The 24,826-nt window shown below is 48.9% G+C and overlaps 1 protein-coding gene across 1 annotated transcript; it reads left to right on the forward strand.

Annotated features, from left to right (window-relative positions):
* The first annotated feature begins 316 nt into the window (after nucleotides 1–316).
* LOC137305115 (lymphotoxin-beta-like) lies at nucleotides 317–19,000 on the forward strand. The gene is made up of 4 exons (XM_067973901.1): nucleotides 317–689; nucleotides 9,822–9,858; nucleotides 12,289–12,357; nucleotides 15,169–19,000. Exons 1-4 carry the CDS (start codon nucleotides 537–539, stop codon nucleotides 15,603–15,605), a joined length of 696 nt encoding a protein of 231 aa, XP_067830002.1. The 5' UTR covers nucleotides 317–536; the 3' UTR covers nucleotides 15,606–19,000.
* The last annotated feature ends 5,826 nt before the right edge of the window (nucleotides 19,001–24,826 follow it).

Below are 24,826 nucleotides of genomic sequence, written 5' to 3' on the forward strand. Positions count from 1 at the left end.
GGATGACGAGAATGAGAGAAAGGGAGAAGGAAAGAGAGAGAGAGAGAGAGAGGTAGTGGGGCAGATCTTTGTCTGCACTGTCCATGGGGTAAAGCATCACGTATGCCGTGCGCAGGAAAATCGACCGGGAGGATCGCACGCCCGGAGTGGATTGGCCCGATTTTACCCCATATTTTAATTAACGGAAGGAATTTCGAAGTGTGGGGAGCTCTATTACCCCTGCCACACACCCCCACCCAAACACCCCCACCCGATCTTTCACCACCCAAGTCGTACGGGCAAAATGTCTACCCCACAGAGCGAAAGAGAGAGAAAAGGAACGGGGGAAGAGGAAAGAAAAAAAAGCAAAGCTTGCTGCTGCAATGTGAAACCAAAATGATGATTTGTCTGAGGTTTGTGGAAAGTCCGGTCGGCTGCTGTGGGAGGATCAGACATCTAGGTGAGGATAACACAATCGCGCAGGCTGAGTTGAGGAGTTACGGCGTGTGCAGGACAGACGGACGTCACAACATAGGCTGCGAGGCCGCCACAGGAGAATGTCTCGACTGGGGAACAGAGTCAAGGATGGCAGCAGTAGTCTGGTGCCTGTGCTCTGCACTGTGCTAGTGACGCTGGCTCTGTCTGTCCCCGCCACCACGCTGCTAGTCATCTATTTCAAATGTACAAATCAGCCAAGCATCACAGTTCAGGTAAGTTAAAGCGAAGGGGAGAGAGAGAGAGAGAGAGAGCAGGTATTTGTAATACTTAACGCTTAAAGGGGCAGTGCTTTTTTTGTCTGCAAAACAAAAATTCTGTTTTCGGAGGATGACAATGGCTTAGCAATTACTTTTGGTGGATGAAAATTTAACTCTCTCTCGTACATCATTGTAGCGTCAACCTTAACTCAGTGGGCAGCACTCTCTCTGAGGTCAGAAGGTTGTGGTTTCAAGTCCCACTCCAGAGAATTGAGCACATAATCCAGGGCCGACACTCCCAGTGCGGTACTGAGGGAGTGCTGCACTGTCGGAGGTGCCGTCTTTCGGATGAGACGTTAAACCGAGGCCCCGTCTGCCCGCACAGGTGGACGTGAAAGATCCCACGGCCGCTATTTCGAAGATGAGCCGGGGGATTTCGTCCTGGTCCAATATTTACCCCTCGATCACCATCTCTAAAAAAACAGATGATCTGGGTCATTTATCACATTGCTGTTTGTGGGATCTTGCTGTGCACAAATCGGCTGCTACATTACGACAGTGATTACACTTCAAAAAGTATTTAATTGGCTGTAAAGCGCCTTGGAAAGTCCTGAGGTTGTGAGAAGCAAGTTCTTTGTTCCTTATTTTAGCACAGTGTTCATTTAAAATGGATGAACGCTCCCTTAAAACAACGGGCACAAGAATGCCATGTGAACATTAAGGACCTGCCCGCTGCTATCACCAACAGTAAACTCTAGCTACGTACCTCCCAGTCAAATTCGCGTTGTTGCATCTGGGTCTTTGTAGACAAATAAAAGTTTGCCAATCACTTATTGATGAGGAGGGCGCCCCTTTAAAACAACCGCGCGTCCCTGTCTCCGTGTCTCATGCGCATGTCGAAGAATTCGGTTTCTTAGATTACGGTTAAACAGGGACTTTCCGTCAGAGAGAAAGAAAACACTAATTTTAGGCAAATAAAAAGGTTTCATCGGTTTCGAAAGGCCATTCGGCCCAACCTGGGAGAGCAGACACTGTCATTTAACCAGTAATGCGATCGTTTTACCCCACTCCACAGCCCTGAGCATGTAATCCAGGTCGGCACTCCCACTGCAGCACTGAGGGAGTGCCGCACTGTCGGAGGTGCCGTCTTTCTGATGGCCCGAGGCCCCGTCTGCCCTCTCAGGTGGACGTAAAGGATCCCCACGGCTATTATTTCGAAGAGAAGCAGGGGAGTTCTCCCCCGGGGTCCTGGGATAGTATTCATCCCTCAAACACCATCTCTAAGAAACAGATTATCTGGTCGTTTATCTCATTGCTGTCTGTGGGATCTTGCTGTGCGCAAATCGGCTGCCGTGTTTCCGACATTACAACAGTGACTACACTTCAAAAGAGTATTTCATTGGCTGTAAAAGAGCCTTGGGACGTCCTGAGGTGGTGGAAGGCGCTATATAAATGCAAGCTCTTTCTTTTATGCGCTGTTTTTAAGAAAGAATAATGTTTGTGATCAGTGGCTCCGAGCTGGGAAGTGAGAAGTAGGTTCTCCCAATCCTTTACCTGGGACTACTGGATCACCTGGGCAGAGCGAATAGCGGGAAATCAACCGTGGGGGGAGTGCGCACGGCCATTTATTTAAAAGGACGAGGTGATCGGGTTGGGGGTCCGATAGTGGCCCATCACTCCCCCCGTCTTCGCCCAGGCGCAGGGACAGGAATCTCGGCCTCTGCCGGCCTGCGGACGTCAGGTGAGAATAGGACCACATGGTCGAATAGCAGGCGGCCACTTTCCGCTGCGCGCTGCTCACACGCGAAGAATGACCACTCGTTCGATGGGCGGCGGTCGCCCAATGGATGTGGGGCTGTCCCCCGTAGTGAGAATCAGCACCACTCACTGATAGAAAGAAGGAACTTGCCTTGATATTTGGCCTTTCAGTGAAAGAAATTTCTCCTCATCTCCACCCTGGTTATTTAGCCAATTATCTTAAATCTGTGTCCTCTGGTTACCGACCCTCCTGCCACTGGAAACAGTTTCTCCTTATTTACTCTATCAAAACCCTTCATGATTTTGAACACCTCGATCAAATCTCTTAACCGTCTCTGTTCCAAGGAGAACAATCCCAGCTTCTCCAGTCTCTCCACATAACTGAAGTCCCTCATCCCTGGTACCATTCTAGTAAATCTCCTCTGCACCCTCTCTAAGGCCCTGACATCCTTCCTAAAGTGCGGTGCCCAGAATTGGACACAATACTCCAGCTGAGGCCTAACCAGTGTTTTGTAAAAGTTCAGCCTAACTTCCTCGCTTTTGCACTCTATGCCTCTGTTTATAAAGCCCAGGATCCCATCGGCTTTTATAACAGCCCAATCGACTTGTCCTGCCACCTTCAAAGATTTGTTTGCATGTCCCCCCCAGATCTCTCCGTTCTTGCATCCCCGTTAAACTTGCAGTGTTCAGATTATATCAACAGACATCCTAAATTGAGTAATCTGCTGAAGGTACTTCCGTTATTTCTCCAGTCCAGGCGGATACCTCAGCCCCAGCAGCGGTGTCTCGAAATAAAGACGCAGTCCCTGACAAACCATAATGTTTAATGCGTGACACGCTCGTGGTTTGCCGAGCTGTACAGACGCTGGGAACAGAAATCACTGAGAGCGGCTTAGGCCGGCCAGAATTCTCTGCTTTGTTTTTTTTTTGTTTCAAAAGGAGGAACTGAGTCACACGCAAAAGCTGTGCAGGGTGACAAATCCATGTAAACAGTGCTCAGCAGAATGGTAAAATACTTGCAACATCAGTCTGCCGAATCTAAACATTGTGACACAAACTGAAAAGTCCATACCCCGCGTCCCTCAACTGTTGGTTTGTAGTGAGACACGCTGGGGTGGATAGAGGAAAGAACTTTTATTTATAGAAAGCACCTCTCACAACCCCAGGATATCCCAAAGCACTTTAAAGACAATGGAGTACTTCTCTGAAGTGTCGCTGCTGTTGTAACGGAGGGCAAAACGGCACAGCAAGATCCCACAAACAGCAACGACCAGATGATCTGTTTTTAGTCTTGTTGGTTTGAGGGATAAATATTAGCCAGGACTCCGGGGAGAACTCCCCTTGCTCCTCTTCGAAATAGTGGCCATGCGGTCTTTCACATCGACCCGAGAGGGCAGACGGCGGCGGGGGGGGGTGGTCTCGGTTTTAATGTCTCATCCGAAAAAAAACAGCACCTCCGACAGTGCCGCACTGCGAGCCTGGATTTTATGCTCAAGTTTCTGGAGCGGGGATTCGAACCCACAACCTTCTGACTCAGAGGCGACCCACTGAGCCACAGAGGTTACACACAAGAATGAATGTGGATCCTTTTTTTTATGAGGGACTTTTAAGGTGAAATATCTAACCCTCGGCTTTAACCTGCAAAACGCACAGTGAGGGGTAAATCTTGACTGCGCGATGGTGCAAACCAGGTGTCGGCCATTTCCGTTCCACATCTCCCCCCATTTTTATTTCCGTTGAAGTCAAGAGGGGGGGGAGAGATGTAAAAGGGGCCACTAACTCACTATCACCCGTTTGCACTACCGCACAGAGTCAACATCTAACCCACTCAGTGTATGATTGTTGGATGTGCCAGGTCACAGAGAGATGGCCAAGTGCCACCTGACCATAGAAGTGACCCATCAAGGGTCATGATCGATGTTGAGATGTACCATGTATTGTGAAACTTTAAGCAGGTTACTCTGGAGTTTTGCACCATTTATGTATAAAACGGGCAGGGTGAAACTATGTTGGGCAAAGTCCATGGTCCAGGAACACCTCGATTTTAAAATTCTCATCCTTCTTTTCAAATCCCTCCATGGCCTCGCCCCCTCTCCCTATCTCTGTAACTCCCTCCAACCCTCCGAGATCTCTGCGCTCCTCCAATTCTGGCCTCTTGCGCATCTCTGATTTTCATCGCTCCACCATTGGCGGCCGTGCCTTCAGCTGCCTAGGCCCTAAGCTCTGGAATTCCCTCCCTAAACCTCTCCACCTCTCCGCCTCTCTCTCCTTCTTTAAGACGCCCCTTAAAACTTAACTCTTGGACCAAGCTTTTGCTCACCTGCCCTAAAATATCTCCTGATATGTGGCTCGGTGTCAAATTTTGTTTGATGATCGCTCCTGTGAAGCACTTTGGGGTTGTTTTACTACGTTAAAGGCGCTATATAAATGCAAGTTGTTGTTTGTTGCTGTTGTTGTACATTGTCTATGGACGGAGATGGCTGGATGGGCTGAATGACCTTTTCCACACTCTTAAATCAGACTGGACTGCCGTCCCCCTCAATCTCGCTGATATAAAATTGGAGCCGATTTTTTTTGCGTGACCTCTTCCTGGTCGCTCTCAATCTTTAAAAATGGCGGGACAGACGGGAAGCTGCGAGCAGCGCTCAATGTTTTGTGGGTTCTGGCAGTCTGTTAAGATGGAGGGGAATTCCCCCTCAATTGAGAAGAAAGCCAGGGTTTCCCTTGTGCTTCTTGTTCACTCTTTCAGCAGAAGCCTCGATAAGAAAATCTCAGCAATGTCACTGGGGTTGATTGTCACATTATAGACCTGAGCATCTAATACAGGCCGACACCCCCAGTGCCAGTACTGGGAGAGCGCTGCACTGTCGGAGGGTCAGTACTGGGAGAGCGCTGCACTGTCGGAGGGTCAGTACTGGGAGAGCGCTGCACTGTCGGAGGGTCAGTACTGGGAGAGCGCTGCACTGTCGGAGGGTCAGTACTGGGAGAGCGCTGCACTGTCGGAGGGTCAGTACTGAGGGAGCGCTGCACTGTCAGAGGGTCAGTACTGAGGGAGCGCTGCACTGTCAGAGGGTCAGTACTGAGGGAGCGCTGCACTGTCGGAGGGTCAGTACTGGGAGAGCGCTGCACTGTCGGAGGGTCAGTACTGAGGGAGTGCTGCACTGTCGGAGGGTCAGTACTGAGGGAGCGCTGCACTGTCGGAGGGTCAGTACTGTGGGAGCGCTGCACTGTCGGAGGGTCAGTACTGAGGAAGTGCTGCACTGTTGGAGGGTCAGTACTGAGGGAGCGCTGCACTGTCAGAGGGTCAGTACTGAGGGAGCGCTGCACTGTCAGAGGGTCAGTACTGAGGGAATACTGCACTGTCGGAGGGTCAGAGGGTCAGTACTGAGGGAGTGTTGCACCGTTGGAGGGTCAGTACTGAGGGAGTGCTGCACCGTTGGAGGTGCCGTCTTTCAGATGAGATGTTACACTGATGCCCCGTCTGCCCTCTCAGGTGGATGTAAAAGATCCCATAGCCACTATTTCGAAGAAGAGTAAGGAAGTATTTATCCCTCAACCAACATCACCAAAAAAAAAACATTATCTGGTCATTATCACATGGCTGTTTGTGGGATCTTGCTGTGCGTTTCTCTACATTACAACAGTGACTACACTTAAAAAGTGCTTGATTGGCTGTAAAGTGCTTTGGGACGTCTTGAGGTGATGAAAGGCCTCGTTTCGAAGTATAAATTCTTTCCGTCTTTGTTCGAATCAGAGTCGAATCAGCACTAAACTCTGACCAAATCAGAACAAAATCTCCACAGATATCAATCACTTTCTTTCAACCGGGATATGAGGGGTGAAATTCTCTTTTCCCAGCCCCATATCCCCCATAAGGTTTACTTCCCATATCCATTTCCCCAACACGAGGGGTGGGAGGGGCTGGAAGAGACAAGAACCCGACCGCCTAGTCTTAGATGCACCGAGTCGCTCTGATCCTTTCTTAAGAAACCTTCTTGTGATTTAGCCCTGACAGAGTTAAGAGTGAGATGCCCGCGATAAAGCCTGATGAACAGGCAGGGAGAGACTTGCAACAGGTTTAGAGTGAGCACTGCACTGTGCATCACACCCGTGCACATATAGCCCAGAGCACTGCAGTCCCAAACTGTTCCTGTGAGCTTTGTGCAGTCGGTTCCTCACCTCCGCCCACTCACTTTAACTCTGTGACCTACATTGCCCGTGATGTGACAGGTTTTAAATTTTGTTGCTCGAAGACCAAGTGGCCAAGACGGCATCGGGCGTCAGTGGTCAAGATGGCATTGGGCATCAGTGACCATGAAGGCATTGGGGGTCAGTGGCCAAGATGGCATTGGGCGTCAGTGGCCAAGCTGGCATTGCACATCAGTGGTCAAGATGGCATTGGGCATCAGTGACCATGAAGGCATTCGGCATCAGTGACCATGAAGGCATTGGGGGTCAGTGGCCAAGATGGCATCAGGCATCAGTGGCCAAGATGGCATCGGGCGTCAGTGGTCAAGATGGCATTGCGCATCAGTGGTCAAGATGGCATCGGGCATCAGTGACCATGAAGGCATTGGGGGTCAGTGGCCAAGATGGCATTGGGCATCAGTGGCCAAGATGGCATCGGGCGTCAGTGGTCAAGATGGCATTGCACATCAGTGGCCAAGATGGCATTGGGCATCAGTGGCCTCTGACATCAAATGCGTCCTCGGCGACTACACGGAGGATGTCTGTGGCAGGATCAGTTCTCATTAAACAAACTGGTGCACCAACATTTGTGGTAACCCATTTCTGAAAAGGCTGTCCTGGTAGTGGTCCACAATAAGGTGGCATAGTGCGCTAACATACTGTCCTTTCCCCCTCTGGGACTGGGTGGTACAGTGGGTCAGGCACTGTCATTGGAACATAGAAACAGGAGGAGGCCATTTAGCTCCTCGAGCCTGTTCCGCCATTCATTAAGATCATGGCTGATCTGTATCTTAACTCCATTTACCCGCCTTTGCTCCATATCCCTCGATACCCTTACAAACCCAACAAAAAACTATCGATTTCAATCTTGAAATTTCAATTATTCCTCCCGCATCCACAGTCCTTTGGGGGGAGAGAATTCCGGATTTCCACTACCTTTTGTGTGAAGAAGTGTTTCCTGATTTTGCTCCTGAATGGCCTGGCTCTAATTTTAAGATTGGGCCCCCCCTCGTTCTGGGCTCCCCCCACCAGAAGAAATAGTTTCTCGCTATTGAATCCTTTTAATATTTTAAGCACCTCGATCAGATCACCCCTCGATCTTCGAAACTCAAGGGAATACAAGCCAAGTTTATGCAACCTGTCCTCATAATTTAACCCAGGAAAGATTGAAGAGGCTGGGACTCTTTTCTCGAAAAGAGGAGGCTGAGGGCTGACCTGATCGAGGTCTTTAAGATGATGATAGGGTTCGATAGGGTAGACGTAGAGAAAATGTTTTCACTTGTGGGGGAGACCAGAATTAGAGGTCATAAATATAAGATAGTCATGAATAAATCCAATAGGGAATTCAGGAGAAACTTCTTTACCCAGAGAGTGGTGAGAATGCGGAACTCACTAACACAGGGAGTAGTTGAGGCGAATAGTGTAGATGGATTTAAGGGGAAGCTCGATAAATACATGAGGGAGAAAGGAATAGAAGGATATGCTGATAGGGTGAGATGAAGAGGGGAGGGAGGAGGCTCGTGTGGAGCATAAACACCAGCATAGACCAGTTGGGCCGAGTGGCCTATTTCTGTGCCGTAGACTCGATGTAACTCGATGTAACTCGATGTAACTCTAATCCCCGGTATCATTCTGGTCAATCTGCGGCCGGTTACCTACTCGTCAGAATGAAATGCTCTGGGAACAGCACCGAGCGAGAAAAACTCCAAAACAACAAGGAAATGGAGAAATGAGAAAACCGGCAGCCCTGGAGTGGTTGCCATGGAAACGCTTTGGATGATGTAAAGAGACGCGCTGACTTACTGGCTCTTTCTAAACATTGATTGTCCTCGAGGAATTCATTCTATAGAGACGGCGAGAGGCCCAGCCTATAGGAAATTCCGATTAACTGGTTCAGACATGTCCATTTCCTCACCCAGGACTGTCAAACTCGCTCAGGGAACATGATGTTTAAAGGCACAATGACAAGATTGGTCGTACAATGGTATCACCACATTCCAGTTAGGTTTGGCACCAGCAGATTTATTACAACAACTTGCATTTATATAGCGCCTTTAATGTAGTAAAACATCCCACAGCGCTTCACAGCAGCGATTATCAAACAAAATTTGACACCGAACCACATAAGGAGATATTAGGACAGGCGACCAAAAGCTTGGTCAAAGAGGTAGGTTTTAAGGAGCCTCTTAAAGGAGGAGAGAGAGGCGGAGAGGTTTCGGGAGGGAATTCCAGAGCTCAGGGCCCTGGACTGAGCCACGGCTGACGCCTGCTTGTGTATCAATGGGCTACTAAGTGTGGGAACTGGCTGTGCAGGGGGCTCCTGAAATTGAGTCTGTTTGTAAAGGAGGTTGAACAGGGGAGTTCTCCCTGGCGTACTGGGCCAATATTTATCCCTCAAACAACAGCACTGAAGCAGATGACCTGGTCATTTATCTCATTGCTGTTTGTGGGACCGTGTTGTTTGCAAATTGGCGACTGTGTTTCCTACATTACAACAGTGACTACACTTCAAAAGTACTTAATTGGCTGTAAAGTGCTTTGCGACATCCTGAGGTCTTGAAAGGTGCTATATAAATGAGCCTAGAGTGGCAGTAGTGGGTATCAGCCTGGGGTGGCAGTAGCGGGTATCAGCCTGGGGTGGCAGTAGCGGGTATCAGCCTGGGGTGGCAGTAGCGGGTATCAGCCTGGGGTGGCAGTAGCGGGTATCAGCCTGGTGGCAGTAGCGGGTATCAGCCTGGGGTGGCAGTAGCGGGTATCAGCCTGGAGTGGCAGTAGCGGGTATCAGCCTGGAGTGGCAGTAGCGGGTATCAGCCTGGGGTGGCAGTAGCGGGTATCAGCCTGGGGTGGCAGTAGCGGGTATCAGCCTGGGGTGGCAGTAGCGGGTATCAGCCTGGAGTGGCAGTAGCGGGTATCAGCCTGGGGTGGCAGTAGCGGGTATCAGCCTGGGGTGGCAGTAGCGGGTATCAGCCTGGGGTGGCAGTAGCGGGTATCAGCCTGGGGTGGCAGTAGCGGGTATCAGCCTGGGGTGGCAGTAGCGGGTACAATAACTGGCCTCAGTGCCTTTGGGCCAGGGAAGGGCAAAGTGAAATTATGAATGACTAGAATCCATCCAATTAAAGGTGAGCGAGGCTTGGTCCCTGATTGATTCCCTGTGATATATGTCAAAGAATAAACATTAATTCTCTACGTTTCACTCTGCAGAATTATCACAATTTGTCCGTGTCGGAAGCACTTTCAGGTACGTGCATCGTTGTTCTGTCTCAGCTACGCATCCGGACAGGAGTCACAGGTCGGAAACCAGGCAACTCTATAATGTCCGGGCCTGAATTTTCTTCCTTTGCTCCCCCCAGATGACGCTTAACACCCAGGTGGTAAAGACAAGAATTAACCCCTTGAGGTGGCAGAAACCTCAACTTCCCCCTGGTAGAAATTGCAGCACAGAAGGAAGGCCTTTCGGCCCATCGTGCCGGTGCTGGTGCCAGCGGCAGCTCTTTAAGCGCTGCTTCTGCCTCTGATTGGATAACGGGGGTGGGGGGGGGGGAGGCGATAATCGAGGCTCTTACGGACAGATATTTCTCAGCAAAGGTTTGGGTGTCTCACAGCTGCCCAGCTGTGTGCATCAGGGGGTTGATCGAGCCGATAGTGTCCTGGATCATCTCTGCCCATAAGATGAGGGACTGCACGCAACCTGGGGTTAAATGGAAGGAGACTCTGACTGGCTGCGTTAGGGGTGTGCACCCGCCCTCCCCCCATGGCCGATCTCCCCTCTATCCGCTGTGCCCTGCCCATCCAATAGCCCCAGGCACAGGAGCAGGAAGAATCTGCCCCTAGATTTCTTGTGTGAAAATAAACTTTGAAAATACTCACTGGATGTTTCTTTTAACTTTTGTTTTCTTTAACTCCCTCTGAGCGTCGTACGATGCACAGGTCGGAATGCAATGGGAACAAGTTAACTGATTTTAAACGGGTTAACTTCCGTGTTAAAATAGCACAGACAGAATTGTAATGGAAAAATGTTTAGGTAGCTTTGGATGGGTTAATGACGGCATTAAAATACTAGACAGGAGTGAAATGGGAACACATTAACTGGTGCCTTAAAAACAGAAAAAATTAACCCCTTGCTGGTGATATTCATGATGGATATTTAATGATTTTGTATGACCATCCTGTGTCTGTCCCTTTAATGTAGGTGCTAACCTGTTAAAAACTGTACATGTTAAGTTTCTCTGGGTACTATCTCAACACAGATGTTAACCCGTTTAACAGTGGTTAACCTGTCTAAAACTAGTTATCATGCTCATCTTAAGTTTCTCTCGACAATCCTGTGCCTGTCACTTTAATGTAGTTGCTAACCTGTTAAAAATTTAACATAGAATTACATAGAATGTAAAGCACAGAAACAGGCCATTCGGCCCAACAGGTCAATGCCAGTGTTTATGCTCCTCATGAGCCTCCGGCCTTACACACTCTTTGAGGTCTCTGCGCTCCTCCCATTTTGGCCTCTTGCGCATCCCTGATTTCCTTCGCCCCGCCATTGGCGGCCGTGCTTTCAGCTGCCTAGGCCCTAAGCTCTGGAATTCCCTCCCTAAACCTCTCCGCCTCTCTCTCTCCTCCTTTATGACGCTCCTTAAAACCTACCTCTTTGACCAAGCTTTTGGTCACCTGCCCTAATATCTCCTTATGTGGCTCAGTGTCAAATTTTGATGGATAATCGCTCCTGTGAAGCACCTTGGGACGTTTTACTACGTTAAAGATGCTTTATAAATGCAAATTCATCTCACCCTATCAAATTCCTGTTAAGTTTCTCTGGATACTATCTCAACACAAAGATAAAGAACATAAGAAATAGGAGCAGGAGTAGGCCATTCGGCCCCTCGAGCCTGCTCCGCCATTCAATCAGATCATGGCTGATCTTTGGCCTCAACTCCACTTTCCCGCCCGGTCCCCATATCCCTTGATTCTTAGAGTCCAAAAATCTATCTATCTCAGCCTTGAATATATTCAACGACTCTGCATCCGTAGCCCTCTGGGGTAGAGAATTCCAAAGATTCACAACCCTCTGCGTGACGAAATTCCTCCTCATCTCAGTCTTGAATGGCCGACCCCTTATCCTGAGACCATGCCCCCGAGTTCTAGATGCGCCAGTAGGGGAAACAACCTCTCAGCATCTACCCTGTCAAGCCCCCTCAGAAACTTAGATGTTTCAATGAGATCAGCTCTCATTCTTCTAAACTCCAGAGAGTATAGGTCCATTCTACTCAATCTCTCCTCATAGGACAACCCTCTCATCCCTGGAAACAATATAGTGAGCCTTCATTGCACCGCCTCTAAGGTAAGTATATCCTTCCTCAGATAAAGAGACCAAAACTGTACACAGTACTCCAGATGTGGTCTCACCAAAGCCCTATACAATTGTAGCAAGACTTCCTTACTCTTGTACTCCATTTAACAGTGGTTAATCCATTTAAAGTTGGTTAACATATTTGTTAGGCTCCTTAATGCAGTGCTTAACCTGATTAAAAATAGGTTAATGCATTTTAAATGATTAATAACTCCGCCAACTACATAAGCTAGCCGGACGAAGGCATTAAGTGTTATTGCACTGCTACGGGCCACTGTGTAAATCCTACATTAAAAGAGGAATCATGTGGTTTTTATTCTTTTTTAGAGAGAATTGGCATGAGTGAAGATTCGTGGGAGAAGAGTAATAATGAGAAACCAGCTGCACATCTGATTGGTAATTAGCCCACAAACCTCAAATACTTAATAAACAGAAAGGTTTCACTTTCCGAATGAGCGGGGCTTAGTCAGAAAACCAGACTCGAAGCCACACATACATGAGGGGGAAAATAAAGCCAAAGATCAAGAGAAGTGTCGAGATACATTGAGGGGGAGGAAAATTAAATTTGTTAGAAAGGCACAGAGCTGGCACTGCCCAGCATTGGCAGTGAGCGGCTGACAGTGGGTAGGTGCCAGGTCCATTCCCACCCAGACACACCCACCCAGACCTGCCCACCCAGACACTCCCACCCAGACACGCCCACCCAGACATGGCCATCCAGACACACCCACCCAGACATGCCCACCCAGACACACCCAACCAGACACGCCCACCCAGACACACCCACCCAGACACGCCCACCCAGATGTATCCACCCAGACACGCACGCACACCCACCCAGACATGCCCACCCAGACACGGCCATCCAGACACACCCACCCAGACACACCCAACCAGACACACCCACCCAGACGTATCCACCCAGACACGCACACCCACCCAAACACGGCCATACGGACACGCCCACCAAGACACACCCACCCAGACACGCACGCTCACCCACCCAAACACGGCCATCCAGACGTGCCCACCCAGACACACCCACCCAGACGCACCCACCCAGACACGCACGCACACCCACCCAGACACGGCCATCCAGACACGGCCATCCAGACACGCCCACCCAGACACGCCCACCCAGACACACCCACCCAGACATGCACGCATACCCACCCAGACACACCCACCCAGACGCACCCACCCAGACGCACCCACCCAGACACGCACGCACACCCACCCAGACACGCCCACCCAGACACGCCCACCCAGACATGCACGCACACCCACCCAGACACGCCCACCCAGACGCACCCACCCAGACGCACCCACCCAGTCAAGCCCACCCAGGCATCCCAAGCACACCCACCCAGACACGTCCACCCAGACACGTCCGCCCCGACACGCCCACCCAGTCACGCCCACCCAGGCACCGCACGCATACTCACCCAGACACGCCCACCCAGACACACCCACCCAGACACATCCACCCAGACGCACACGTTTTTTAAAACTGGGACGAGCTGTCCTCACCTCACTGATGAGGAGGTTGAATCCACCGGGGTTCCTGCTCCCCATCACTCGTCTGCTGCTGGAGAACACATGTTTGCGAATGTGTCAGGTGAGGAGAGGATTGGCCTTGGCTGTGAGACCTCATCCCTCCCCCTCCCCCCCGCTCTCCCCCTTCAAAGTCGAGTCGTGGACAAACTCCTCCAAGTTGCGAGTTCGTCACTGGCTGGCTCAGTAATGCAGAATGGTCCAAAACACACATGGGAGTCGCTCCGATGGTGGGGGGGGGGAGGAAGAGAAAATGGGGGCAAGAGGAGAGAATGGGGGCAAGAGGAGAGAATGGGGGGCAAGAGGAGAGAATGGGGGCGAGAGGGGAGAATAGGGGCAAGAGGAGAGAATGGGGGTGAGAGGAGAGAATGGGGGGCAAGAGGAGAGAATGGGGGGCAAGAGGAGAGAATGGGGGTGAGAGGAGAGACTGGGGGGCAAGAGGAGAGAATGGGGGTGAGAGGAGAGAATGGGGGTGAGAGGAGAGAATGGGGGTGAGAGGAGAGAATGGGGGTGAGAGGAAATAATGGGGGCGAGAGGAGAGAATGGGGACAAGGGGAGAGAATGGGGTGTGAGAGGAGAGAATGGGGTGAAAGTAGAGAATGGGGGGCAAGAGGAGAGAATGGGGGCAAGAGGAGAGAATGGGGGGGTGAGAGGAGAGAATGGGGCGAGAGGTGAGAATGGGGGTGAGAGGAGAGAATGGGGGCAAGGGGAGAGAATGGGGTTGAGAGGAGAGAATGGGGGCGAGAGGAGAGAATGGGGGTGAGAGGAAAGAATGGGGGCGAGAGGAGAGAATGGGGTGTGAGAGGAGAGAATGGGGTGTGAGAGGAGAGAATGGGGTGAAAGTAGAGAATGGGGGGCAAGAGGAGAGAATGGGGGCAAGAGGAGAGAATGGGGGGGTGAGAGGAGAGAATGGGGCGAGAGGTGAGAATGGGGGTGAGAGGAGAGAATGGGGGCAAGGGGAGAGAATGGGGTTGAGAGGAGAGAATGGGGGCGAGAGGAGAGAATGGGAACAAGGGGAGAGAATGGGAACAAGGGGAGAGAATGGGGGTGTGAGGAGAGAATGGGAACAAGGGGAGAGAATGGGATCAAGAGGACAGAATGGGGGTGTGAGGAGAGAATGGGGGTGAGAGGAGAGAATGGGGGCAAGAGGAGGGAATGGGGGATGAGAGGAGGGAATGGGGGCAAGAGGAGAGAATGGAGGCGAGAAGAGGAAATGGGGGCAAGAGGAGGGAATGGGGCAAGTGAGTGAGGGACAATTGAGTGAGGGGCCACAGGAATCATAGAATCATAGAATCATAGAAGTTACAACATGGAAACAAGCCCTTCGGCCCAACATGTCCATGTCGCCCAGTTTATACCACTAAGCTAGTCCCAATTGCCTGCACTTGGCCCATATCCCTCTATACCCATCTTACCCATGTAACTGTCCAAATGCTTTTTAAAAGACAAAATTGTACCCGCCTCTACTACTGCCTCTGGCAGCTCGTTCCAGACACTCACCACCCTTTGAGTGAAAAAATTGCCCCTCTGGACCCTTTTGTATCTCTCACCTTAAATCTATGTCCCCTCGTTATAGACTCCCCTACCTTTGGGAAAAGATTTTGACCAACTCGAGGATTCCTCATTGATCTTTTTCCCTCCGAATCCTTGCAGGAATCTACCAGCGCTCCTTGCCGGGCGGTTCGGGCGCTGAGTGGCAGCGCACCCTGGAGTGGGAGTCGGTGAGAGGCCTGGCCTTCACCCGGGACTCGCTCAGCTACGTGGGCCGCTCGCTGGTCATCCCCAGGCGGGGCCTCTACTACGTGTACTGCCAGGTGGGATTCCGGGGCAGCGACTGCAGGAGCAGCCCGCTCACCCTCTACAACCGCGTCTACCGCAGGCACGACTCGTACCCCGAGCCCCTGCTGCTGCTCTCCGGCACCGAGACGGTGTGCGGGCGCAACCACAACCGTGGCACCTGGTACACCACCCTGGGCCAGGGGGCCGTGGTGGAGCTGGAGAAGGACCACCAGATCTTTGTTAACGTCAGCAACCCACACCTGGTGGACTACCTAGATGGGAAGACATTCTTTGGGGTCATCAAGATATGACGGGGTCATTTCAAACTCGACAATGGGGAGTTGGGAGGCGGGGTGGGGGTGGAGCTTGTGGAGATTATTAATGATATTATTATATTTTTGTTAATTTTTTTGTTAAATATATATAGTTATCTATCATAGAGAACCTTTAATGTAGTAAAACGTCCCCAAGGCGCTTCACAGTAGCGATTATCAAACAAAATTTGACACCGAGCCACATAAGGAGATGTTAGGACAGGTGACCAAAAGCTTGGTCAAAGAGGTAGGTTTTAAGGAGCGTCTTAGAAGGAGGAGAGAGGGGGAGAGGTTTAGGGAGGGAATTCCAGAGCCCAGGCAGCTGAAGGCACGGCCGCCAATGGTGGAGCGATGAAAATCATGGATGCGCCAGAGACCAGAATTGGAGGAGCGCAGAGATCTCGGAGGGTTGTAGGGGCTGGAGGAGGTTACAGAGATAGGGAGGGGCGAGGCCACGGAGGGATTTGAAAACAAGGATGAGAATTTTAAAACCAAATGTTCTTGACCAGATCAGTCAGCCCGATGAGGGTTACGGCAAAAATTTTTAAAGTTTTCGATTCCCGCTTAAAGGTACATTAACGCCTTTCGAGAGGTTGTAGGAAGTCACATGATCATTGGCCCAATGACATTATTCTCTCTCAGAGTCAAATTCGACTAATTCCTTAAAGGGGCAGCACCTTTATTTTAGTGTCTGGCAAACCAGGTGGGGTGGGTGGGTAGATTTTGACTTTGCCCGCAGGTTAATGTTTCAGACGGTGTCCCCTCATCAGTTGGTAGACCCACTCTGGGTCTGTAACACTTTATTTGTTTCTGGTCGATCGGAGGGGGTTTGTGTCAGGAAAATAGAGGTAACATCCAGAAAACCAGGAGCGTGAGAGGCCTACGTGTTCGTTAGTAAGTACAATGCGCCCTGATCTTTTTACGATCGTCCATCGATCCCTCCGCCCGTTATAATAGCCCCCAGCCCTTGCTCGGGAGGCCATCTGCAATTTAATCCAGATTTCCAGGCGCTGCAGGAAACAAGGTCATTTTTCTGGCATTTTATTGCAGTTTTTTGGAGTGTGTTTTTTTTAAAAAAATGTATCCTGGTTGAGACCTGCTCTGAATTTTCTGTTTTCGTTTCATGCATTTTTATGGCATCAGTTCTACGTCGCATTAAAAATGGAAAAGCTTCCCCGATTGCAGGTTTTAAACATGCTGATGGGCAGGAATAATGGTTCAGTGAATTGAAACTTTAAATTTCATACTTAATGAAGTATTTTTAAAGTATTTTTAAAACTGTCTGACATCGTTTAGTGTTGATTAGTACAATTTAGCACAGTTTGATATATTTTAGCACTGTTTAGCATTGTTTGGTACTGTTTAGCATTGTTTGGTACTGTTTAGCATAGTTTGGTACTGTTTAGCATTGTTTGGTACTGTTTAGCATTGTTTGGTACTGTTTAGCATAGTTTGGTACTGTTTAGCATTGTTTGGTACTGTTTTGTACTATTTTGCAGTGTTTAGTATTTAGCATTTTTTAGTATTAGCACTCTTTGGCATTGCTTAATACGATTTTGTGCTGTTTACTACTATTTAGTACTGTTTAGTACTATTTAATACTGACGTTATTTAGCACTGTTTAGCACTTTTTATTACTATTCAGCACTGTTCGGGTTCTGTGGGCCATGATATATTAGCTGGGATTCCACTAAAGAACTGCCTTTGGAGCATTCAGGTTACTGGCCTTCTTAGTGTCCAGCTTTACTGGGGATAACGATGGGAGGTGTGACACACACATGGTATCACTCGCATGGTGGCACACACATTACGTCACACGCACGGTGTCACACATATGGCGTCCCCCCCAGTGCGTCACACGCAGTGCGTCACTCTGTCTTCATCGCATCGTTTGAATGAGTCTGCCCCCATTACCGCTGCAACAATTGACAGAAGTCAGTGGAAAATCCGGCCTGCTCACTCACATTATCTGACTGAGTACTGGACGACACAGACAAATCATTCCAATCAAAAGCCGTGTACAAAAGGACCGACTGGATTTCCGTTCCTCAAACCAAACCAGACCCTCACACTGGACCCTCTCTGTAACACTGGGGGTTATTTTAAACCAACTCTCTGGGCAGGAATCCCCACCCGATATTACTCCACACTGACTTTCATCGGGGGCGGGAGTTTAAAACCAGCATTGCACCTGGTCTCGTCAGATTTTACTACAGATGGATTAGGTTAAAATGGCCCCCCAGGGACTCTGAGAATCAAACACAAACGGGTAGAAATCTTTCTCGGGCGTTAACGCAAAACGCACAGTGTTGAATTGACGGCCTGTTACACGTCCGGCTCGATATTCAGCACCAGTGAAATTCTGCACTATCGTCAAGACTAATTTCTACCCCAGAGTGTGTCACAGAGTGGATAGTTTATACAGTCCCAGTATTGATGATGGGACCTGCAGTGTGTGCAATTCAGGGTGTTACATTGATGGCTGCAGTTTCATTTGTTCAGCCATTGACCCACTGTATCGATTGGACTCTGCCATCAATCTATCAATTACTTCATTCTATCTACTGTGTCCTTCTATCTGGACACAGCATCAGCAATCGATCATTCAATCATTCAATCATTCATTCAATCAATCAATCATTCATTCAATCATTCAATCAATCAATCAATCAATCATTCAATCAATCATTCAATCAATCATTCAATCAATCAATCATTCAATCAATCAATCATTCAATCAATCATTCAATCTATCTCTTTATCTCTATCTATCCATCCATATCTCTATCTATCTATCTATCTATCTATCTATTAATCTTTCTATCTATCTATCTATCTATCTATCTATTAATCTTTCTATCTATCTACCTATTAATCTTTCTATCTTTCTATCTATCTTTCTATCTATTAATCTTTCTATCTATCTATCTATCTATCTATCTTTCTATCTATTAATCTTTCTATCTATCTTTCTATCTATCTATTTATGTATTGATCGAACTATTTCTCTAATTGCTGAAAATAGGCACACCCTGAGGTCAATTAAAGGGCACTGCTTTCTCTGTTGATTGTCAGTGTGCTTGTAAATTCCTGTCTCCTCTCCAAGGTCAGAGAAACCTGCAGGAGATAACTGCCTTTCTTTCTCTTTATATATTTTCACGCTGGGTTGGGGATCTGTAACCGAGTGTGGCGCATTGAAAGGCAATGCCTGAAGAGAGGCCAGTGTGCAGTAACACGAAGCCTTTGTACATCTCCAGCAGGTGGATGGTTGTGTCAGAGGCTTTTCTCAGTGCAGTTTGTTCAGGCCTGTTTATGCGCTCATGTTAAAACCTGTGGAAACTTGACTGCTTGTAAAACATTTCAATAAAACTGAATAACCTGCACAATATTAACCTTTAAACTGCTGGCGTGGAATGATTTCAAACTGCACTAACACATATACACACACACATACACACTGTGTGTACCTATGTGTATATATACCTCTGTTTATATACCTCTTCATATGTCTGTGTACATATATATATACCTCTGTGTGTCTATATATATACCTGTGTGTGTGTACATATATACCTCTATATATGTCTGTGTGTACCCCTGTGTGTGTATATATACATATACCTCTATGTGTGTGTCGATATACCTCTGCTTCACTGCGTTGGTGAATGCACCTGTCAGGATTTTGTACGTATTGGTGTTCGTGAGTAAGTCGCCTGTTTATTTTTTGTCCTAATCTCTGTGGTTAATTGTTCGGTTTCTCCACATGACAGGGACTTCACACTAAAATACCTTGCAAAAGCACCCGATTCTATTTCTATAATGACACAGTCACAAATTCTTTCCAGGGGACTTTCCTAGCTTCAGGCCTCCTCCTTCACTTCCCACAAGCAGCTGGGAGTAGTGTTTCCCAATCCCAGCCCAGTGTCCCATCTCCCAACTTCCTTCCCACGTACAAATGTACAAGGGGGTCATTTTAACTCTTGGCAATGGTATAAAACGGGCATTATCGGATCAAACTCCCGTTATACCCCTCCCCCCGTTATACCCCTCCCCCCGGTATACACCTCCCGTTATACCCCTCCCCCGGTTATACCCCTCCCCCGGTTATACCCCTCCCCCTGGTATACACCTCCCGTTATACCCCTCCCCCCATTATACCCCTCCCCCCGGTATACACCTCCCGTTATACCCCTCCCCCGGTTATACCCCTCCCCCCGTTATACACCTCCCGTTATACCCCTCCCCCCGTTATACCCCTCCCCCCGGTATACACCTCCCGTTATACCCCTCCCCCCGTTATACCCCTCCCCCTGTTATACCCCTCCCCCAGTTATACCCCTCCCCCCAGTATACACCTCCCGTTATACCCCTCCCCCGTTATACCCCTCCTGTTATACCCCTCCCCCGTTATACCCCTCCCTTTATACCCCTCCCCCCGGTATACACCTCCCGTTATACCCCTCCCCCCGGTATACACCTCCCGTTATACCCCTCCCCCCGGTATACACCTCCCGTTATACCCCTCCCATTATACCCCTCCCCCTGTTATACCCCTCCCGTTATACCCCTCCCCCCGTTATACACCTCCCGTTATACCCCTCCCCCTGTTATACCCCTCCCATTATACCCCTCCCCCTGTTATACCCCTCCCGTTATACCCCTCCCCCCGTTATACCCCTCCCCCCGTTATACCCCTCCCCCCGTTATACACCTCCCGTTATACCCCTCCCCCCGTTATACCCCTCCCCCCGTTATACCCCTCCCGTTATACCCCTCCCCCTGTTATACCCCTCCCATTATACCCCTCCCCCCGTTATACCCCTCCCATTATACCCCTCCCCCCGGTATACCCCTCCCCCCGGTATACACCTCCCGTTATACCCCTCCCCCCGTTATACCCCTCCCCCCGTTATACCCCTCCCCCCGGTATACACCTCTCCTGATTTTCCTTCCCAATGATTTCAAAGGAAAGGAAAATTGAGAGAGGTGTGCAACTGATGAATGATCTGATGTCACCTGCTTTACTCTCTCGACCAAAGTCACAATTAACCCCCCACCAAACACACCCGCGCACACAGCACTCCCTCAGTACTGAACCGGGAGTGTCAGCCTGGATTTTGTCAAGTCTCTGGCGTGGGAGTTGAACCCACGACCTTCTGACTCAGAGGCACTACCTGAGGTTGTGAAAGGCGCTATTATAAATACAAATCTTTCTTCTTTTTACAATGCTACAGATTTCTATCTGTCTTCACAGTAGAAGACACTAATAACATACCAATAATAGTAGAAAATCAAGGGGCAAAGGAGAGGGAGGAACTAAAAACAATCACTATCACTAGAGAAAAAGTACTAGGTAAACTAATGGGTCTAAAGGCTGACAAGTCCCCTGGACCTGAGGGCTTGCATCCGAGGGTCTTAAAGGAAGTGGCTACAGAGATAGTGGATGCATTGGTTGTAATCTTCCAGAATTCACTAGATTCTGGAAAGGTCCCAGCGGATTGGAAAACCGCAAACGTAACACCCCTATTCAAGAAGGGAGTGAGAGAGAAAGCAGGTAACTATAGACCAGTTAGCCGAACATCTGTCATTGGGAAGATGCTAGAATCCATTATTAAGGAAGTAGTAGCAGGACATTTGGAGACTCATAATACAATCAAGGAGAGTCAACATGGTTTTATGAAGGGGAAATCGTGTCTGACAAATTTATTAGAGTTCTTTGAGGAAGTTACGGGCAGGGTGGATAAAGGGGAACCAATGGATGCAGTATATTTGGATTTCCAAAAGGCATTCGATAAGGTGCCACATAAAAGACTACTGCACAAGATAAGAGCTCATGGTGTTGGGGGTAATATACTGGCATGGATAGAGGATTGGCTAACTAACAGAAAACAAAGAGGCGGGATAAAAGGGTCATTTTCAAAATGGCAATCTGTAACTAGTGGGGTGCCGCAGGGCTCAGTGCTGGGGCCTCAACTATTTACAACATATATCAATGACTTGGATGAAGGAACAGAGTGTCTTGTGGCCAAATTTGCTGATGATACAAAGATAGGTGGAAAAGCAAGTTGTGATGAGGACACAAAGTGTCTGCAAAGGGATATCGACAGGTTAAGTGAATGGGCAAAAATTTGGCAGATGGAATATAATGTGGGAAAATGTGAAGTCAACTTTGGGAGGAAAAATAAAAAAGCAAAATATTATTTGAATGGAGAAATACTACAAAATACTGCGGTACAGAGGGATCTGGGTGTCCTCATACATGAAACACAAAAAGTCAACATACAGGTGCAGCAGGTAATCTGGAAGGCAAACAGAATATTGGCCTTTATTTCTAGGGGGATGGAGTATAAAAGCAGGGAAATCACACTACAACTGTACAGGGTGCTGGTGAGACCACACCTGGAGTACTGCGTACAGTTCTGGTGCCCTTATTTAAGGAAGGACATACTTGCATTGGAGGCAGTTCAGAGAAGGTTCACTGGGTTGATTCCGGGTATGGAAGGGTTGTCTTATGAACAGGTTGGGTCTATACTCATTGGAGTTTAGAAGAATGAGAGGAGATCTTATTGAAACATACAAGATTCTGAGGGGACTCGATAGGGTAGATGCTGAGAGGATGTTACCCCTCATGGGGGAATCTAAAACTAGGGGGCATAGTCTCAGAATAAGGGGTCACCCGTTTAAGACGGAAATGAGGAGGAATTTCTTCTCCCAGAGGGTCATGAATCTTTGGAATTCTTTACCCCAAAAAGCTGTGGAGGCTGAGTCATTGAATACATTCAAGGCTGAGTTAGACAAATTTTTGATCAGCAAGGGAGTCAAAGGATATGGGGAAAGGGCGGGAAAGTGGAGTTGAGGTAAAAATCAGATCAGCCATGATCTCACTAAATGGTGGAGCAGGCTCGAGGGGCCGAACGGCCTACTCCTGCTCCTATCTCTTATGGTCTTATGGTTGAGTATTTCCAATTGTTCATCTTTTATTAATGCTCGTTATATTCCCAGTGAGACCCGCCTTCTCTCTCTCTAGGCTGGAATCATCCTATAAATGGAGATTGAGAGATAAATATTGGCCAGGGCAGCGGGGAGAACTCCCCTGCTCTTCTTCAAAATAATGCCGTGGGATCTTTTACGTCCAGCTGAGAGGGCAGTTTAACGCCTCATCCGAAAGACGGCACCTCCGACAGTGCAGAGCCCCCTCAGTACTGCACTGGGAGTGTCGGCCTAGATTACATGATCAAGTCTCTAGAGTGGGACTTGAACCTACATCCTTCTGACTCAGAGCTGAGAGAGAGACCCACTGAGCCATAACGGGCAGAAAGGAGGAACGACTTGCATTTTATAGCACCTTATTACGTCTCTCAGAATCGTCCCAAAGCTCTTCAATGATGTAGAAGTGCAGTGTTTCCACAATCCGGGTTAGAGGTGCACAGAAAGAGGCTCCATGTCATTCCTGCCTCCTCTCCCCCTGTACACAGTGACTATAACAGTAAGTAGTTGTAGCCAGACAGATCAGGAAGCGATGCGATTCCAGCAAACTCATTCAATGTAAACCACAAGGGTGCTTCACAGAAGGTATTTACGCATAAAAGAAGCCGCTTTGGTTTCACAATCCTGACATTCCCCAAGAAAATCTCGCTCTGGTGTGAACTCCGGCGTTTCCCCTCTGCAGCTGTTTCCGTTTGTCTGTTCAGATAACACAGCTGGTTTGTCAGTGAGTCAGTTTGGCGTCAAGTCCAAGGACTTGGCTGAAGTTACAAAAACACTGGAAGCCTCTCCAGTGGTGGGAGAACTCACATCAAGGCAGAAAAGCGCGACGAGAGTCACTGGCCTAGAAATGGCCAATGGCTGAGAAATTTCGGGCGCAACTCAGACGACTAAGGCCCCAACATGGTTGGCAGAAAGCGTGCGGACATTTCTGGCCAGAAGCAGGCCGCCCGCCATATTGGGAAGGACAGAATAAATATGCATCCTTTACCCACGCCTGAAACAGGCATCAATTGGGCCCTCACTACTTTCCTTCGTATGATATCTTTAGACAGGCATTAATTTACTTGAAATAGGTTTACACCTGGCTAAAAAATAGCACTCGATGCACGTTGAATATTCACATGAAGTTCACTCATTGGAAATTTTGCTCCCTTTGTATCACCCCTCAATGGCGGCTGTCTAATTTCCTGGCCGCGTGAGGCAGCTGGTCGATGGGGATGGTGTGGTGTGCCCGCCTGCCCTGTGGAAATTTAGGCACCCTCCTACTCACCCCACAAATTTCCGAGGTCCAGTTCACAGTAACTTTATCCGATTCAGTTTGACAGTATCAATGATGAAGGGCTACCAGTTGAACTCAAAATGGCGTCCTATTTGACCCTGAGATGAGCTTCCAACCACATATCCGCTTCATCACCACGACCGCCCACTTCCTCCTCCGTAACGTTGCCCGTTTCCGCCCCGCCTCAGCTAATCTGCTGCTGAAGTCCTCATCCATGCCTTTGCTCCCTCTAAACTGGACTATTCCAATGCTCTCCTGGCCGGCCTCCCATCTGCCACCCTCCATAAACTTGAGCTCATCCAAAACTCTGCTGCCCGTATCCCAAGTCCCATTCACCCATCACCCACTGTGCTCGCTGACCTACCTTGGCTCTCGGTCCGGGAATGCCTCGATGTTAAAATTCTCATCCTTGTTTCCAAATCCCTCCATGGCCTCGCCCCTCCCTATCTCAGTAACCTCGTCCAGCCCCTACAACCCTCCGAGATCTCTGCGCTCCTCCAATTCTTTTGCACATCCTCGATTTCCATCGCTCCACCAATGGCTGCCTGGGCCCTAAGCTCTGGAATTCCCTCCTTAAAACCTCTCCCTCACTCTCCTCCTTAAAACCTACCTCTTTGACCAAGCTTTTGGTCACCTGTCCTAATATCTCCTTATGTGACTCGGTATCAAATTTTGTCTGGTGGTCGCTTCTGTGAAGCGCCTTGGGGACATTTTACGACTTGAAAGGCGCGATATAAATGCAAGTTGTCTTTGTCGAAATACCATCCACAGAACACGACAGGCCGCTGTCACACTTTGAACATCAGCTGACGCGAAACGCAGCTCCTTTTTTTTTAATAAAAAACCCCGTGACTTAAAAAGATGAAATAGAACAAAAAAGAGCAGTCTCTTTGAAGAGGAACTTAAAATGCATAAAAAGCTCCTTTTTCTAACAGATGATGTAATTTTACAT

The sequence above is a fragment of the Heptranchias perlo genome, chromosome 39, assembly GCF_035084215.1.
Source record: "Heptranchias perlo isolate sHepPer1 chromosome 39, sHepPer1.hap1, whole genome shotgun sequence".
Lineage (NCBI taxonomy): Eukaryota > Metazoa > Chordata > Chondrichthyes > Hexanchiformes > Hexanchidae > Heptranchias > Heptranchias perlo.

Bases quoted from the DNA above. Each gene is read 5' to 3' on its own strand.
- LOC137305115 (XM_067973901.1), top strand. From the start codon at position 537: ATGTCTCGACTGGGGAACAGAGTCAAGGATGGCAGCAGTAGTCTGGTG. The intron at 690-9,821 runs GTAAGTTAAAGC...TTCACTCTGCAG, and splicing joins AGCCAAGCATCACAGTTCAG to AATTATCACAATTTGTCCGT. The intron at 9,859-12,288 runs GTACGTGCATCG...ATTCTTTTTTAG, and splicing joins CGTGTCGGAAGCACTTTCAG to AGAGAATTGGCATGAGTGAA.